Source organism: Elgaria multicarinata, chromosome 2 (genome assembly GCF_023053635.1).
Source record: "Elgaria multicarinata webbii isolate HBS135686 ecotype San Diego chromosome 2, rElgMul1.1.pri, whole genome shotgun sequence".
In the NCBI taxonomy this organism is placed as follows: domain Eukaryota; kingdom Metazoa; phylum Chordata; class Lepidosauria; order Squamata; family Anguidae; genus Elgaria; species Elgaria multicarinata.
In genome coordinates, this window is record NC_086172.1 from 175,563,910 (window position 1) to 175,579,828 (window position 15,919).

Below are 15,919 nucleotides of genomic sequence, written 5' to 3' on the forward strand. Positions count from 1 at the left end.
AGTTATCAGTGCATGCACTACTGTGGCTAGGGCCACAACGAGACCTAAGGTTTATCCTGGGATCATCCAGGGTTCGGCCCGGCCTGAGCACTGGATCCCCTGTGTGTCACCTAGATGAACAGGTTTGACCCCTGGACAATCCAGGGATAAACCTTAGGTCTAGCTATGGCCTAGGTTGTCCCTGTCCAGGAAGGCCGTAGCTGGCAGATCAGCCAAAACTGACCCCAGTACTCGGGCCACGGAGTCCACCTGGGCCTCCAGTGACAAGGATGGGTCTAGGAGTACTCCCAAGCTACGCACCTGCTCCTTCAGAGGGAGTGCAACCCCATCCAGGTCAGGTCACTTACCCAATTCCCAGACTCGAGAACCACCAATCCACAGAGTTTCCGTTGTATCAGGATTCAGCTTCACTTTATTAACCCTCATCCAGCCCATTACAGCCTCCAGGCACTGATCCAGCACCTTCACCCCCCCAGCCGACTCCGACGACAAGGAGAAGTAGAGCTGAGTATCATCAGCATACTGATGGCACCCAACCCCCAAACCCCTAATGATCTCTCCCCGCCGCTTCACATAGATGTTGAATAGCATGGGGTCTAGAATAGAGCCCCTGTGGCACCCCACGGCTTAATAGCCCTGGGGTGGAGCAGGAATCCCCCAGTACCACTCTCTGGAATCGGCCCTGGAACAGAACCACTGTAACACTGTGCCTCCTACTCCCATCTCGCAGAGCCGGTCCAGTAAGATGCCATGATCCAATGGTATCGAAAGCCGCCGAGAGATCCAGGAAGATCAACAGGGTAGCTCTTCCCCCGTGTCTTTCACCCGGAGTAGGTCGTCGGTCAGAGCCACCAAGGCTGTCGGTCAGAGCCACCAGCTCCCGTCATCCTTTCAGCCAGCATGGCCAATCTGGCGGACACCAGGTTGGGGAAGGCTGGCCTTCACAGATGCTTAAAGGATGCGCCTTTCTCGTTCACCCTTCATAGATTTGCCAGCAACGCCAGTGTAACTGCGGGAAAGGCGGCGGCGGTGGCGTAAAGCGCAGAGGCCGCTTCCGCCTGTGGGGAATTAAGCGCCCGTTGGCCGATCCTTTCGTTGCAGGCAGACGTTCCGCTGCGTTTAGTAGGAGGTCAGCTTGTCCTGAGTGCTCCTCTGCCTTAAAGGGAAAACCCTCCTTTTTTCAAGTCCTTTTCACGCCATTAGGGTAATGGAATTGCTACCCACCCCCCAAACTCCAGATTGGGTTTATGCCAGTTATTATAGGAAACCCCCCCCCCTCCTTTTTGTTTTGTTTTTTGCTACTGGCTTTGGTTCCATTGCGTTTGCTTTCAAAGCCTTCATGCAATCAGATACATCATTATCCAGGCAGGGCAACGTTGCCCGGAGCGTTTCCACTTTCTAACCCATTACCTAAACTAAAGTGCTTTCCTTCCTCCATCTGGCTGCTTCGAAAGCCTCAGAGCTGACCACAGTCCTTTGAGCAGAGACCGAGTGCGTGGAAGTTCCTTTTTTCAGAGGCAGGCAAACCATGTGTTGCTCCTTTGCTTATCAGAGAGAGAGAGAGAGAGAGAGAGAGAGGGAGGAGTGGGTGGGTGGGGGCACAGCAAGAGGCTGTATTTCAGGGATCCCTTAGATGTGGGTGTTTTTGCCGAATCTTGCTGTGATGTGACATATTAAATATTCCTAATCCTCTTTACATCTAGGCTGCCGCTGCGCATGAGCTGGAAAGGATGCAGAAAAGGTAAATAAACAAAGTGGCATTTGAGGAATTGTTTTTTGAGCATTATGGCTGGGGGCGTGGAGCGTGCCTGATATGAGGCGTTGAGTGAGCAAGGGGGAAACACACACACATTTTTTTTAAAGAAAAGCCCCTTTCCTTTTACCCTGTTCTTCAGTACTCATGTCAAAGAGGACAAGATCAGAGCCTTGGAGGAGCAGCTGCAAGGGCACCATGCCAACGCTTCAAACGCAAAGGAGGAACTTCAGGTACCACGTTGCACAGAGCGTATTTACTCACAATGGGTTAGCTGGAGCCCCCTCAGCAGTGGGGCTAGGAAGGCCATGGGAAGGGGGCTGGGTGGTTCTGCAGCACGCTGCAGTGTTCAATCCCAGATCAAATTGGGAAGTATATTGGGTGATATGTGTGTGTGTGTGTGTTGGGGGGTGGGATGCAGTTGGTGATGCAGAGATGGGAAGTGGGGGACCCATCAAGTGGAAATCCTGGCTGAGTGTACAGTGAGCATTGCAGGGTACAGCAGTGCCGTGCAGGGAGCACATCACTATGGGAGTGACTGGGTCCCAGGCTCTGAGCTGAACATGGATTTGAATATGGGGCTTCCTGCCTCCAGGTGTAACAATAATCACTCGAATGCTTGGAGAAGGTGCAGAAGAGGGTGACAAGCTTAGTTTTTCCTGAGTGTGTGTGTGTGTGTGTGTGTGTGTGTGTGTGTGAGAGAGAGAGAGAGAGAGAGAGAGAGAGAGAGAGAGACTGTACAAATAGCCAGAGGAATGCACCTTTGGCTATTTTTTAAAAAATCAAAAAAATCAGGAGACTTAAGGCCAAACGACATATGTTCACGTTATTTTTTAAAAAGTGATTAGCCATGTTTTATTTTTTTTAAAAAAGCAGCCGTGTGACACCAACCTGGACCTTGCACTGAATTCAAGGCCAGTTTCTTGCTGAAGATATCTCACACCCACACATACACCCACACCCCTCTTTGCCTCTGAAGGTGCTGTTTGCAATAATATCCTTAGTAAAGATACTGGATACAGGACTTGGGATGCTGCTGGAGTCTTCTTCTTCTTCTTCTTCTTCTTCTTCTTCTTCTTCTTCTTCTTCTTCTTCTTCTTCTTCTTCTTCTTCTTCTTCTTCTTCTCCTTCTCCTTCTCCTTCTCCTCCTCCTCCTCCTCCTCCTCCTCCTCCTCCTCCTCCTCCTCCTCCTCCTTTGCATTCTTTTCTTTGGGGCAGGGCTCTATCTGGTTGTCTAAATGCCCTTGAAATGCGGCCTGCTGAAGGTGCTGTTTGCAATAATATCCTTAGTAAAGATACTGGATTTTTCCCAGGACTTGGGATGCTGCTGGAGTCGTCGTCTTCTTCTTCTTCTTCTTCTTCTTCTTCTTCTTCTTCTTCTTCTTCTTCTTCTTCTTCTTCTTCTTCTTCTTCTTCTTCTTCTCCTCCTCCTCCTCCTCCTCCTCCTCCTCCTCCTCCTCCTCCTCCTCCTCCTCCTCCTCGTTATTTGCATTCTTTTCTTTGGGGCAGGGCTCTATCTGGTTGTCTAAATGCCCTTGAAATGCGGCCTGCTGAAGGTGCTGTTTGCAATAATATCCTTAGTAAAGATACTGGATTTTTCCCAGGACTTGGGATGCTGCTGGAGTCTTCTTCTTCTTCTTCTTCTTCTTCTTCTTCTTCTTCTTCTTCTTCTTCTTCTTCTTCTTCTTCTTCTTCTTCTTCTTCTTCTTCTTCTTCTCCTCCTCCTCCTCCTCCTCCTCCTCCTCCTCCTCCTCCTCCTCCTCGTTATTTGCATTCTTTTCTTTGGGGCAGGGCTCCATCTGGTTGTCTAAATGCCCTTGAAATGCGGCCTGCTGAAGGTGCTGTTTGCAATAATATCCTTAGTAAAGATACTGGATTTTTCCCAGGAGTTGGGATGCTGCTGGAGTCGTCTTCTTCTTCTTCTTCTTCTTCTTCTTCTTCTTCTTCTTCTTCTTCTTCTTCTTCTTCTTCTTCTTCTTCTTCTTCTTCTTCTTCTTCTCCTCCTCCTCCTCCTCCTCCTCCTCCTCCTCCTCCTCCTCCTCCTCCTCCTCCTCCTCCTCCTCGTTATTTGCATTCTTTTCTTTGGGGCAGGGCTCCATCTGGTTGTCTAAATGCCCTTGAAATGCGGCCTGCTGAAGGTGCTGTTTGCAATAATATCCTTAGTAAAGATACTGGATTTTTCCCAGGACTTGGGATGCTGCTGGAGTCGTCGTCTTCTTCTTCTTCTTCTTCTTCTTCTTCTTCTTCTTCTTCTTCTTCTTCTTCTTCTTCTTCTTCTTCTTCTTCTTCTTCTTCTTCTTCTCCTCCTCCTCCTCCTCCTCCTCCTCCTCCTCCTCCTCCTCCTCCTCCTCGTTATTTGCATTCTTTTCTTTGGGGCAGGGCTCCATCTGGTTGTCTAAATGCCCTTGAAATGCGGCCTGCTGAAGGTGCTGTTTGCAATAATATCCTTAGTAAAGATACTGGATTTTTCCCAGGAGTTGGGATGCTGCTGGAGTCGTCGTCGTCTTCTTCTTCTTCTTCTTCTTCTTCTTCTTCTTCTTCTTCTTCTTCTTCTTCTTCTTCTTCTTCTTCTTCTTCTTCTTCTTCTCCTCCTCCTCCTCCTCCTCCTCCTCCTCCTCCTCCTCCTTTGCATTCTTTTCTTTGGGGCAGGGCTCTATCTGGTTGTCTAAATGCCCTTGAAATGCGGCCTGCTGAATTCAGTGTCTTTTTAAACAAAATAAAAATAAAGGGCCCAGTGCGTACTGAAGTGCCCTCTTGGTCGTCCTCAACCCCTCTATGCCTTTTTACCCCTTATTCTTCCTTCTGCTCAAAGCACTTGACGGACAGCATGTGAGTACATCTGTGTGAAGAGGCTCTGGGAGGCTGAGCGTTGAGGCGGTTTTGAGGTCACATCAGTTGAACCACCTCCGGATGACTGAAGCGAGCGAGTGTTGCGGAGTGTGAGTGTGGGTTGCCCTTTCAGTTCAGTAGCTGGCTCGCCACCCGCGCGGGGATCACTTAACATTCTTTCCCTTGTTCATTCAAAGGCGCCGTTTCTCTTACGTAAAGGAAATGGCAAGATCAGGGAATGCCAAATTGACCAACACGGTCTGGTGATTTCATTCCAGGTTCTAAAGGATCAAAACCAAACTTTGCAGTTGGACGTTCAGAAGCTGCGGGCTCTCTTGTCCGAGCAGGTAATGACAGATCTTTGCTGCTGATAACTACTTCTTTGTTCAGTGATGTCTGTTCATGTGGGTGGAGCTGATTTGGAGGATAGGAAATAGGAGCAAGCAGAGGGATTTTGAAAGGATGCTCAGCCTGTTACTTCGAGTTGCTGCTAAGCCTGCGCTCCGAACTCTTTCCAGATGGGGCGTCCTTTTTCTCCAGGCCTCTGGAAAAATGCCTTCACCCTTGAGAGGTGGGGTGTTTCCAGAGGAGGCTTTTATCATGCAGTCACCCTGTCTCTTTCACATAATTGTACAAGAGGTTGTGGGCTCTCCCACCCTAGAGGCCTTCAAGAGGCAGCCGGACAACCATCTGTCAGGGACGCTTTGAGCAGGGGGTTGGACTCGATGGCCTTGTAGGCCCCTTCCAACTCTACTATTCTATGATTCTATGAAAAAAGGGTTTGGTTCATTTTTGATGCCCAACGGCTGGGAACGGAGGCCAGACTGTAGGGTCACAATATTCCTGCACACTCCAGATGGTAGCAGGGTATTAGCCCCTCTGAGCTCAAGCTACCTGACCTAGAAACGGTCGCTTTGGAGGTGTTAGAAATACAGCTGCCATCCAGTTTGATGGGATCCAATTTGCTGTTGCTTTTGGCTCCTTTTGCTGCTTTCGCTCCTCTAACTTTGCCTCCTGCTGCTTAAGGTAGCAGCCTGCTCTGGGCACACGGAGCTTGCCGCAGCACCCGTCAAAATTGGCTCTTTCCAACGCCTACAAAAGCTTTCGCCGTAAAAAGTACTCACCGCATTTCTTCGATTGTAAGACGCCATCGATTGTAAGACGCACACTAATTTCAGTACCACCAACAGAAAAAAAAAAGCTTTGATTCTAAGAAATAATAAACACACCCACGATTCTAAGACGCACCCCGTTTTTAGAGATGTTTATATAGGGGGAAAAGTGTGTCTTAGAATGGGAGAAATACGGTAAGTGTTTCAGGTGTCACAGAGCGCATGGCCATGTTTTTTATTGACTGTAGACCAACAGGGCTCCTCCTCGTAGAACTTCCAACTGTGAAGTTACAGAAGGGGCGGGAATTGTATTTTTGGGATCCAAGGAGCTCCGTCATCTGGGGACCAAGCAATGCTTCATCAAAGCCAGGGGTGCGGAACCTCAGGCGGGCCAAATACGGCCCACCTGGGTTTCAGGGTTCTTCAGAGGGCCCAGTCCTTTTCTCGTAAGCACCAGCCATTTGCTGGTTTCCTGGATTTTGTGCACTTTTCCCTCCATTCTGGAAGGTTGAAACACCTCTCGGAAGGCTCAGTTACTGGAAGGAAGAGCTTTAAGATGCAGTATACCAGCAGTGGGGGAGGTGGGGTTGCATTTTGAGGCCCACCCCTTTGGCCCTGCTCCCTCTCCCATAATGCTAGGACCCAACGGGGTCCTCCCATGAAGCCGATTGGTGGGAGATTCAGGACAAATAAAAGGAAGGACTTCTTCACAGCCTCGTGTGGCGCAGAGCGGTAAAGCAGCAGTTTCTGCAGCTGAAACTCTCCCCACAGCCTGAGTTCGATCCCAGCGGAAGCTGGTTTCAGGCAGCCAGCTCGGGTCGACTCAGCCTTCCATCCTCCCGAGGTCGGTAAAATGAGTACGCAGTTAGCTGGGGGAAAGGTAATAATGGCCGGGGAAGGCAACGGCAAACCACCCCGCTATAAGGTCCGCCAAGAAAATGTCAGCGAAAGCTGGCGTCCCTCCAAGAGTCAGTAATGACTCAGTGCTTGCACAAGAGGGAAAATGCAGGGTTTTCGAGAGACATGGTGCCAACCTGGTGCCGTTAAGACACCTCCCCTGGTGGGAAGGATACTCCAATTGTCCTGGGAGCGGTTTGAAGGATGGCTGATCCCGGGCACCATTAGGTATTGAATTGATGGTTAACAGAATGGTTATTATCATAGAATAGCAGAGTTGGAAGGGGCCTATAAAGCCATTGAGCCCAACCCCCTGCTCAACGCAGGAATTCACCTTAAAGCATCCCTGACAGGTGGTTGTCCAGCTGCCTCTTGAACACCTCTAGTGTGGGAGAAGAGTCCACAGCCTCCCTAGGTAACTGGTTCCATTGTAGTACTGCTCTAACAGCCAGGAAGTTTTTCCTGATGTCCAGCCGGAATCTGTCTTCCTGTAACTTGAGCCCATGCTTCCGTGTCCTGCACTCTGGGAGGATCGAGAAGAGATCCTGGCCCTCCTCTGTGTGACAACCTTTGAAGTATTTGAAGAGTGCTATCATGTCTCCCCTCCGTCTTCTCTTCTTCGGGCTCAACATGCCCAGTTCTTTCAGTCTCTCCTCATAGGGCTTTTGTTTCCATCCCCACCTGCATTTGGAGAAGGGTAGCGTTTGAATTTTCAGCTGTAGACCTTAAAACGTCTGGCGTGGATTCCGTGTTTGGCCTTGGGATGAGCGGCACAACTGCAAACCATGGGACGCTGAACAGTTACCATATTAACTAAAGTTGCCAACCAAAACTGACTCTCTCTCTCTCTCTCTCTCTCTCTCTCTCTCTCTCTCTCTCCCTCCCTCTCACCCCTGGCTACTTTTTAGGATAATAAAGAGTTGTTGGAGCAAATGGAAAGAAGGTAAGAGATGGGGGAATCGATGGCCTCATTGCTTTCCAAGGAAAATAGAAGCCTTTTTAGAAAACAGGATTTGCTGGGATTTTTGGTCTAAAGACCTGCCGCCCAGTGCGGTGGGGTGGGAGCCTTGCTCTGGGGTGAAGCACGTCCCACCCTGACCGATCCCATCTCTCACATCAGTCCTGTGGGCCCAATCTAGCCCACTTGGGGCCTCCATCCACGCTTCTGTGTTTCCCCTGCCAATCATTGGGCGGCATCCCAGCTTTTACATGTTTTCCCCTCCCCGCTCGAAGAGGCTGTAACGCCTCTCCTAAGGCTTAAGTTACGTGCAGGAAGTGCTTTACGCTCTCATAGGCTGGCATTTTGGCCCCACCCCCTTTTGCCTTCGGCTCCTCCCACTTCTGGAATGCAGCCCCCCAAGAGCTTCTCTGAAATGGAATCTGGGCCCCGGGCGGAAGAGGTGCGACGCCCTTGCGTTAAAGGACCTCAGGTGGGTGGGCTAGGAAAGGCTGCTCCGCTCCAGGCTTGGAAAGCTACTGCCAGCTAGGCCGAATTGTACGGGGCTAGATGAAGCCACGGCCTTGCTCTGATTAAGGCAATGCCATATATTCAGTGCAAGTTCACCCACCGGTAAGCGCCGGATAACTTCATTAAGATATCGTTGCTCCAAAGTAAGTGTATGTAGGATTGTAGTCGTGCTTACCTGATCTCGAGGCAAATTGATTCCTGCCTTGAGCAGGGGGTTGGACTTGATGGCCTCAGAGGCCCCTTCCAACTCCACGATTCCGTGATACTACTCTTCATCTCCCCACACCCCTGCCCCCTTCAGTATTACAGACAAGGATGACAAGATAAAGACGGTCGAAGAACTCCTTGAAGCCGGGCTCATAGAAATGGCAAATAAGGAGGAAGAGCTGAAGGTAACGTCTCTCTAAGAGCCGCACTTATCCTCTTGCTGTGGCATTGAGTAATACTCTGGGCATGTCTACACCATAGCAGGGTAGAGGGAGGGAGGGAGGGGGGAGGATCTCACGATATGATTGTGGGATCCTCCCCCCTCTGGCTACGTGCGGCATCCCGGGAGGAAGAGGACGTTGTGCCCACTGTTTCGTTTCGTTTTTTAATCGGGAAAAAGTGCAGGAGCGCTCTTGCGCAAAATGAAAGTTGTTTGTTTTTTAAAAAAACACCCTCCCCGCTCCCCCCACCCCACCCCCGATGGGCACAGAGCTCCTGAGTTGCTCTGTGCCCCATGCCCGGATCCCAGCTCCTCGTGGTTCCTCGCCAGGAGCCGGGACAAAAACGGGATGCCCAGCCGCACGTCCCGCGGTCTCAGGATCAGCCCAGGATTAAAGGGCAGGGCGATATCCCGGGGCAAGGGTGGGATCATTCCTCCCTGCCCCCGGGATCATCCCTGTGCGTCCACATGACGATCCACGGGATATTGCCCCATCTAGCCATGCCCTGTATTGTACTTCACCCTTATTGTCTGCCCCCCCCCCCCCCAAATCCATAGTAGTGCTTACAAGCCTGGATTACAGCAGCGAGAACTCCTTTGCTTTATTCTGCAGCTGTGCTGACTCGGGGACTCTTCTCTGCTCCTCTTCACTCCTGTCCACGGATCCTGCTTCGGTGGAGGGGCAGTGAAAGACTGGGCAGAGGCAGAGCAGCCCCATTGGGGAGTGGGTTGAATCCCTGGTAGTGCACTCAGCAGCATTGGCTGAGGTCAGCCAACGCCAGATCTCACTGGATGATGGTTTGGCGCTGGGGGACTTCACACAGGAAAAGAGTGGGAAGGCGGGTGCTTTAGGGTGGATTCCTGCATTGAGCAGGGGGTTGGACTCGATGGCCTTGTAGGCCCCTTCCAACTCTGCTATTCTATGATTCTATGATGCCCTCTCAATCATCCTAGAGTGCAGGACACGGAATAATGGGCTCAAGTTACAGGAAGCCAGATTCCGGCTGGACATCAGGAAAAATTTCCTGACTGTTAGAGCAGTACAACAATGGAACCAGTTACCTAGGGCGGTTGTGGGCTCTCCCACACTAGAGGCATTCAAGGGGTAGCTGGACAACCATCTGTCAGGGATGCTTTAGGGTGGATTCCTGCATTGAGCAGGGGGTTGGACTCGATGGCCTTGTAGGCCCCTTCCAACTCTGCTATTCTATGATTCTATGATTCTATGATTCTAATCTCCTGCCCTCATCACTCCATTCTTTCCTCTAGAAGCCTCCTCCCCTGAGCTGGTTGGGGTTTGTGTGTGTGTGTGTGTGTGTGTGTGTGTGGCGGGGGGGGGCTTTTTATTTTTTATTGTGAATTTAACAGAACAGAAAACAAATCGTGGGCGGGGCGAGGGAAGAAAAGAACAAATGTTACATGCATAGAATACACCATTCATAAAAAAGGGGGGGCGGGGAGAGAGAGTTATGCATAGATTTTAGGAAAAGCAGACCAAATATCCATGTTCTTATCCACGCGCAAGTGGCGTCTACATACCACCCGTTCAAATGTTGATAGAGTTGTTAAATCCTCAGTCCATGGCATTATGAGTGCTTCGGCTATTAGGCGGTATAAAAAAATGTAATAAATAAATAAATAAATAAATAAAAAACCCGTTGCTTTTGGCAAATCTATCCAAAGTATTCGAAGTTCACGCTCCTCTTTGCGTCAGTAAGTATCAGTTGCAGCTCTTCAATAGTGAACAATGTGTTTCCTCTTAAAGGCACTGAGAACACAGAACACATTCTTGAAAAGTGAAGTTGAACACCTGCAGGGGGTTCAAACAGAACAGGTAAGTCATCCGTAGCTTAAATGCATTTTGTTTTGGGGGGAAGGAGCGGGGCGAGGCCTTCAGATTGGTTATTGCAAATGAGGAGGGCAACCAGGCTGATCAGGGGCCTGGAAACAAAGCCCTATGAAGAGAGACTGAAAGAACTGGGCATGTTTAGCCTGGAGAAGAGAAGATGGAGGGGAGACATGATAGCACTCTTCAAAGACTTGAAAGGTTGTCACACAGAGGAGGGCCAGGATCTCTTCTCGATCCTCCCAGAGTTCAGGACACGGAATAACGGGCTCAAGTAACAGGAAGCCAGATTCCAGCTGCACATCAGGAAAAACTTCCTGACTGTTAGAGCAGCACGACAATGGAATCAGTTACTGATGGAGGTTGTGGGCTCTCCCATACTAGAGGCATTCAAGAGGCAGCTGGACAACCATCTGTCAGGGATGCTTTAGGGTGGATTCCTTCATTGAGCAGGGGGTTGGACTCGATGGCCTTGTAGGCCCCTTCCAACTCTGCTATTCTATGATTCTATGATAAACTCCTGTTGGAGGATTTCAGTCAAAACGTTATTTATTTATCTCAGTTTACAGCTGACTTTAATCGTTCCATCTAAACACTCGTGTGTCCTTTTGCTTCCTTCTCCGCTCCAGGTTTCCTTTGCATCCTTGGTGGAAGAATTACAAAAAGTGTAAGTAGCACCACGAATCCTGTTCTTCCATACTTTTCCCTTTTGCATTTTTGTTACCCTTGAAATCTAGGTGGGAGGTTGTTTTTTTAAAAAACTACAGGAATGCCCAGAATTTGCTGGGAATGATGGGAGTTATAGTCCAACACATCTGGAGGGTGCCAGATTAGGGAAGGCTGCCGTACCATATGAAGAAAATTACTTGCAATAATGGTCTCTCTGGCACAGTTCAGACAACACGTTACTCAACGCAGTGTGAAAACTCCACTCAACGGTTGAGTTTGTAGTGGGGTTCTCCCCACCCAACATGTTCTAACTGTGGGCTGCCATGGAGTTGAGTGAAATCCATCATGACATTTGATTGACAGTTCCTCCGCCCTCTCTCCTCCTGATGGAATCCCAGCAGTCATTGCTGCAAAAATCCAATCCTGGTGGCTCTCCTAGAGCGGCACTCACTCCTTTCGCCGCTCTTGCCAGGGAACTCTGTAGCCAGTGGGAAAAGTCAACGCAACGCAACGGAAAACTCCATGGAGCCCTCCACACAACACAACGGTTGTGCAGGAATAACAACAACAACAATAACAATAATAATAATGTAATTTTATTTCTTACCCACCTCTCCCTCTGGATCGAGGTGGGGTATAACACAAATACAAAACACCATAAAATACATATAATTGATTAAAAACATAGAAAACTAATACATTATTAAAAGGCAGCACATTATTAAAAGGTATCTTAAAATTCTACTGGGTAGGCCTGCCGGAAGAGATCACTTTATGGCTTTCTTAAGTTGATGAAATCTCTCCCAGCGGGCCATTCCACAGTCTAGGAGCGGCAGAAGAGGAGGTCCTCTGGGTAACAGTTGTCAGCCTTGTTTTTGTTGGCTGGAGTAAATTCTTCCCAGAGGACCTGAGTGTGCGGGGCGGATTGTATGGGAGAAGGCGATCCTGCAGGTAACCTGGACCCAAACCATGTAGGGCTTTAAAGGTGATAACCAACACTTTATACTTCGCTCGGAAACTAATTGGCAGCCAGTGAAGAGATCTTAAAACTGGTGTAATGTGGTCACCCCTAGAGGTACGGGTCACGAGCCTAGCTGTCATGTTTTGTACTAGTTGAAGTTTCCGGACTAGGCACAAAGGTAGCCCTATGTAGAGCGTGTTGCAGAAGTCGAGCCTCAAAGTTACCAGCACGTGCACTACTGTCTTTCGGTCTTCCAACTCTAGGAAGGAACTCTCCTCTGCACAGTGGGGATATTCAGCGTGGAGCGTTTTCCAAAAAACCCTCCACCATTCTAAAACCACTGTTGAGGAACGTGTTGTCTGAACTGAGCCTCTGTAAGCGGAAGGTTCCTTGCTAGCAAAGCTTCTTCAAATAATCCATGCCCAGGTGAATTTAGGGTTGTGACCCAACCTAACCTCTTGTGAATCGGCAGACTTATTAGGAGGTGAATTGAGTAGGTGCTGCCGGTGTGATGCTCTGTAAATTCCTTCAGATGTGATGTATTGTTTCTTGCCTTTCCAAGCCACTTCCTTCCCTTCCTTCTCCCTCTTCCCCCATCTGATGTCCGTGGTGCAAAAGCATGTTCTAAATAAGAACATCAGAAGTGCCCTGATGCTGGATCAGACCAAGGGTCTATCTAGTCCAGCACTCTGTTCACACAGTGACCAACCAGCCATCGGCCAGGGATGAACAAGCAGGACATGGTGCAACAACACCCTCCCACCCATGTTCCCCAGCAACTGGTGCACACAGGCTTACTGCCTCGAATACTGGAGATAGCACCCAATCATCAGGGCTAGTAGCCATGGATAGCCTTCACCTCCAGGAATTTATCCAACTCCCCTTTTAAAGCCATCTGAATTGGTGGCCATCACTACATCTTCTGGTGGTGAGTTCCATAATTTAACTCTGTGCTGTGTGAAGAAGTCCTTCCTTTTATTTGTCCTGGATCTCCCACCAATCAGCTTCATGGGGTGACCCCACTGGGTTCTAGTATTAAACGGCAGGCCTTTACCAGGACAGTCTCTTAATACCTTCTTTGTTGATTTCCTCCTTAAAGGATTAGTGAAAAGGACGGAAAGATCAAGTCTGTGGAGGAGCTGCTTCAGGCTGAAGTCCTTAAAGTTGCAACCAATGAAAATACTGTGATGGTAGGTGCCAGATCCATCGTGCTCTTCCTCTCTGTGGCATTAACTTGCGTGTATTTTCCCCTTGCATCACATTTTAGTAGTGATCGTGTGTTTTTTGCATCCACTCTTATCATTTTCTGTGAAGTGCTGTCTCCATTGTCCAATCTTGTCTTGTTTTGTCATTGAAAAGGCGTTGACACGGGAAATAGAGGCCCTGAAAGAAGAAGTAGGGAAGTCCCACCTTGAGAAGGACACACAGGTAAAGTGGTGCTCAGCCAGCAGCTGGAGATGCTCTTGCGCCGGGCCCTTTGCTTTGCGGCGTTTCTCTCCCAGCCACCTGCTGCTCTTTCCCCCATCTGACTGGAGGCTCTTGGCAGGAGAGGCCTGGCTTGCTTCCATGCTTGTCGTTGAACCAGGCGCTATAAAAATAATGAACTGTTTTAAGTTGACAAATCAGTTTGATCAATTGAAAAAAAAAATTTGCTTCAGTAAAAAGGGGTGCCCTCAACTCATGGATTAGCAGACTTTTAAATGTTCTTTGAATTATTTTAAATTTAGAAGTACGTATAAGAACTGCCGAGGGCAAGCTCTGTCTTCGAAGAGGCATGCCTTCGTGTAGGAGAAGGACTGCCTCTTCTGACAGGATGCTTGCTGCGACTCAAACGGATCATCCCAAAACAAAGGAACAATGCTTAAACGTTTTCCTCATATATGCAAATTTAAATAATAAGAACATCAGAAGAGCCCTACTGCTGGATCAGACCAAGGGTCCATCTAGTCCAGCACTCTGTTCACACGGTGGCCAAACAGCTCCCATCCATGTTCCCCGGCAACTGGTACACACAGGTTTACTGCCTCTGATACTGGTGGTAGTACATAGCCATCAGGACTAGTAGACATTGATAGCCTTCTCGTCCTCCAGGAATTTATCCAACCTCCTTTAAAAGCCACCCAAATTGGTGGCCATCACCACATCTTGTGGTAGTGAATTCCATAGTTGAGCTAAGAGCATCAGAGGAGCCCTACTGCTGGATCAGACCAAGGGTCCATCTAGTCCAGCGCTCTGTTCACACGGTGGCCAAACAGCTGTCAACCAGAGACCAACCAAGCAGGACACGGTGCAACAGCACCCTCCCACCCATGTTCCCCAGCAACTGGTGCACACAGGCTTACTGCCTCAGATACTGGAGGTAGCACATAACCATCAGGGCTAGTAGCCATTGATAGCCTTCTCCTCAACTAATAATTAACTGAAACTCGTATGACTAACTTCTTTAATTGTGTGTGAAAGCCCAGTCTTCTCCCAGCACCAACCTTTTCCACCAGTCGTAGTAGTAGATCTTTACTTCCGCTCATATCTGTCAAGAATTCCATACGTTAAGAGAGCAGCGACACAAATTCTGACTCAGGAGGAAATGTCGTTGCAACTTGAACTTGTTGAAAGTCAAAGCATTAATTATATTTAATATATGTAAAGCTATTTGGGGCGCCTTTTAGGGCATGGACCTCGAAGGCAGCCCATAAGAACGTCAGAAGAGCCCTGATGCTCCATCTAGTCCAGCATCCTGTTCACCCAGCGGCCATCCACCTGCCTGTTGGAAGAAGGTGGCTATGAATGCATTAGCACCCTCCCACCCATGTTCCCCAGCCACTGGTATCCATAGGGCCTGTCAGAAGATACCTTAAACCCTGCTGGTTAAGGCTTTTGGTTCAGCAGCAGGGTTTAAGGTGTCTCGTGCGATGTGTTTTGCTCAACCTTGCTCACTCACTAACCACAGCAGCTCTAACTGCGGCTTAAAGTGTTATGTGTGACAGCACGGCTTGTGGTTATTGTTAACCCCAGAGAACCACAGTTTTGCTAACCTCAGAGCCTGAAGTGTCATCTGAACAGGCCCGGGGGCACCGTGACTCTGATACTGGAAGTAATGTATTTATTTATTTATTTATTACATTTCTATACCGCCCAATAGCTGGAGCTCTCTGGGTAGTTCACAAAAATTAAAACCATTCAAAGTATCAAACAACAGTATAAAACCATAATATAAAATACAATATAATATAAAATACAATATAGCCATCATGACTGGTAGCCATTGATAGCCTTCCCCCCCCACCCCCCGTGACTTTGTCCAGTTCCCTTTTAAAGCCATCCATGTTGGTGGCCGTCGCTACATCTTGTGGTAGCAAATTTCCATAATTTAACTGTAGAAACTACGTGCTGTATAAACAACCATAAAATATGATTGATTCACGAGAAGATCTCTTCCGCCCCGCTCTTGACTCTGTCTACAGAGATCTGCAGCATCTTAAGGAGCCCCAGATGCTGTCTAGGGGCCCATAGGAGTGCTCTCTCCATGTATTTAAGATATTTGTGCTCAGTTCCTCAGTCAAAGCCGCTTGCAACAAAAATTAGAGCTTTCTAAGCGGGGATTTTGTGAAAGAAAGAAAGAATAATCGAGCACGAAATAAATAGAATATTGTTTTGACCGTAGGCCTTAACTCCCCTCCACCACTACATTTTTTTTCCTTCTAGGGCTATTCGTTTTTTGCTTTACAGTAAATGGTTCACAGGCTTGAAATCTGATCTTTCCTTGGCCTTAAGAACATCAGAAGTGCCCTGATGCTGGGTCAGACCATGGGTCCATCTAGTCCAGCACTCTGTTCACACAGTGGCCAACCAGCTGTCAACCATGGACCAACCAAGCAGGACATGGTGCAGCAGCACCCTCCACCCATGTTCCCCAGCAACTGGTGCACACAGGCTTATTGCCTCGAGTACTGGAGATAG

The 15,919-nt window shown here is 48.8% G+C and overlaps 1 protein-coding gene across 8 annotated transcripts in view; it reads left to right on the forward strand.

Annotated features, from left to right (window-relative positions):
- KTN1 (kinectin 1) overlaps positions 1-15,919 on the forward strand; it is a 156,325-nt gene that overhangs the window by 92,148 nt on the left and 48,258 nt on the right. For all 8 annotated transcript variants that reach the window (XM_063118173.1, XM_063118172.1, XM_063118176.1 and 5 more), the window contains 9 exons: positions 1,704-1,741; positions 1,896-1,986; positions 4,861-4,929; positions 7,500-7,534; positions 8,361-8,451; positions 10,252-10,320; positions 10,962-10,999; positions 13,062-13,152; positions 13,322-13,390. In XM_063118173.1, coding sequence (XP_062974243.1) covers positions 1,704-1,741; positions 1,896-1,986; positions 4,861-4,929; positions 7,500-7,534; positions 8,361-8,451; positions 10,252-10,320; positions 10,962-10,999; positions 13,062-13,152; positions 13,322-13,390 — 591 coding nt within the window. The remainder of the gene's footprint in view (positions 1-1,703; positions 1,742-1,895; positions 1,987-4,860; positions 4,930-7,499; positions 7,535-8,360; positions 8,452-10,251; positions 10,321-10,961; positions 11,000-13,061; positions 13,153-13,321; positions 13,391-15,919) is intronic.